Raw genomic sequence first — 2,344 nt, 5'->3', positions numbered from 1 at the left:
GCAATGTTCTGTATATTTTTTGAACATTCTGGGATATTCATAGAATATCAAAAGCTATGTGGGAAGTTCGCCCGAAAAAAGCCCAATAAAACTAGCTATTGCAGGTGACTGTATGTTGCATCGATGCTGACGACTATACCAAGCTGCCAATAGGCCAGTACGAAGAAGACAACATCCTGCGGGAGTTGAATAAATGCCTTTTGGGTTTCCAGCAGAAGAAAACGAGTTCCAGTGATAGTCTAGATGACCCAAACACGACAAGCTACACATACAGCTACAGGCACAGAAGACTGTCTCCAATTGGAGAATCCATTGGCTCCAACCAGTCGGATGGCAACAACGTTCCATTGATCACTCAGCAATCATGCAGGTGAGCAAAGTGCAGCTTCCCTAGAAATTTGCAAAAAACCTAAATTTTCAGCACCACTAGGACTGACTCGCTTATATCGGAGAACAGCGGCAATAATAATACGACCAACATGCTGAAAGTGCGGCTTCAGGTGGAGAAGAACCCTCAAAGAAAGGGCACAGTAGATGAAAGCGTGGTAAACAACCGAAGAGGCAGATTTATTGTCTTGGGATCCTCAGGCGAGTGCCTGCCAGTCACCAGATACCCCCTAAAGGTCCAAAAAAGCTTGTCGAGCGCCAGTTCCAGCGAAGATGACTTTCACAGTGCCAAAAGTAGCTTAGACGATGGTAGAATGCTACGCTTTGAACTTCTTTGGGCGTTATTTAATACATTCGATTTTCAGGAAGCGAAGACGATAATTACCACAAAAGGTACAGCATAGACCTAGAAACGGCCGAAAGAAGGCACACATTTGCTCAGCGACTGCGAGAGGCTCTGAAGAAGGAAGACGCTGCTGGACACTCAACTAGTTCAAGTGAGGAAGCCAGTTATGCCGTTGGAATTTCTGTTGCTGGGTCAGGAGTGAGAGATTGTGATATAAAGTAAGGTGATAAATTAGAAATTTCTGCTTCAAATGAGCTACGTATTGAAGAGTGAAACGAGGTGGATCAACTGGCTTTGCCCTCAAGGAAGACTCGTTAGGCGAAGAGTTCCTGGAAATTTCCTTAAACAAGGAGAGACAATGGATTGATAGATTCAAAACGAAGCAAACAGCCTTGAGCAAAAAGGAGTCAAACAAGTCGTCGGAATACAGTTTTAGTACAGAATACAGGTAGATGGTGTCTATATAGGTAAAACAGGGCCCACTCGATTGCATTAAGACCGGTTGTAGTTCAGAATTAGAGGAAGTTTACGAGCAGTTCTCCCACTGGCTGGAAAATCCCATTCTAGAGACAGACAAGGGCAACAAAAAGGAACTGGATGCTCGAGACTTGGCAGTGGTGCGATTTGCTGGCTCCCTACTGAAAAGAACGCTTAGCGAATCTTTTGCTGGTTAGACATTTTAATGGTGTGAAGATGCAACTGCTTTTTAAACTCAATGGTTCAAACCAGTAGCGCAATCAGCTCAGAAGTGAGGCAGGTGAATGATCGCGATCGCTTTTAGGTGTTCCTGTGCCACTTACTGAAGCCTGCGACTCCACCTCAGACAACATGATCAATTATAGTACAAAAAAACATAAAATTGTATTAAGCGCCAAATCTCTCAGTTTGGAGCTGGCCAGGCAGAAGCACCGCTTAGCAGCTCAGTTGGTAAGAATCAGTTTAGTCAAAAGCGTTAGGATTTCTCGGCCATTTGAAAAAACTGGTGCGGTTTTCGGGCTTTGCAGTAGATTAGAATTTTGGACTGTTGCATATGTGAAAACCCTGAAAAGCGCATCAGGTTCAAAAAAGTTAGAATAAGCATATTCCTGAAAAGTGTAAATAACTGAAAACGCAGCATACAACTTTGCTAGAGGTCGAATCTGCAACGGATAGTTTAAATTTATGTGATTAGTGAACACTGTGTTTAATATGGGGATATCGAAAATTCAAGTTGATAAAATGGGGAAAAGGCAGCGTTAAAACCTTTGAGGCTTTAACTATTTGATACTTCTTATATTGGACATGGTGTATAATTCTGAAGTAATTAACAAATTATATAAAAAACAGACGATTTCACGTTTTTAACAGAGTTTGGATTGTCGGTCGACTAATCGGAAGAATGAAACGAATGCTTTAGACGAAACTAATCCCATAACCAATAACAGCCGTAAAGCTTGGTTTATCTCTTGCGTTACCGAAGCTATTATCCAAACATTAGAAGATATTGATTTCACGGCCTGTTTACCCTTAGATCAGCAGGTAATGCCCTTGCTAACCCAAGAGTGTTACCTATATACTAATCAAACAACGGCGGATCCAGGGAGGGGGTGATGGGGGTCAAATTTCGCTTTC

At 42.4% G+C, this 2,344-nt stretch overlaps 1 protein-coding gene across 4 annotated transcripts in view; it reads left to right on the top strand.

Annotated features, from left to right (window-relative positions):
* Positions 1–2,344, top strand: part of LOC109538689 — a 9,036-nt gene that overhangs the window by 4,969 nt on the left and 1,723 nt on the right. For 2 of the 4 annotated variants that reach the window (XM_048664672.1, XM_048664671.1), the window contains exons 7-13: positions 96–370; positions 422–696; positions 753–951; positions 1,002–1,181; positions 1,242–1,402; positions 1,515–1,660; positions 2,081–2,251. In XM_048664672.1, the coding sequence (XP_048520629.1) occupies positions 96–370; positions 422–696; positions 753–951; positions 1,002–1,181; positions 1,242–1,402; positions 1,515–1,660; positions 2,081–2,251 (1,407 nt within the window). The remainder of the gene's footprint in view (positions 1–95; positions 371–421; positions 697–752; positions 952–1,001; positions 1,182–1,241; positions 1,403–1,514; positions 1,661–2,080; positions 2,252–2,344) is intronic. The other 2 variants (XM_048664673.1, XM_048664674.1) reach the window with 2 other exon arrangements.

This window comes from Dendroctonus ponderosae, unplaced genomic scaffold, assembly GCF_020466585.1.
Source record: "Dendroctonus ponderosae isolate FM_Combo_2020 unplaced genomic scaffold, Dpon_F_20191213v2 Dpon_F_20191213_3, whole genome shotgun sequence".
Classification (NCBI taxonomy): domain Eukaryota; kingdom Metazoa; phylum Arthropoda; class Insecta; order Coleoptera; family Curculionidae; genus Dendroctonus; species Dendroctonus ponderosae.
This window is presented reverse-complemented; position numbering and strand designations above follow the sequence as displayed.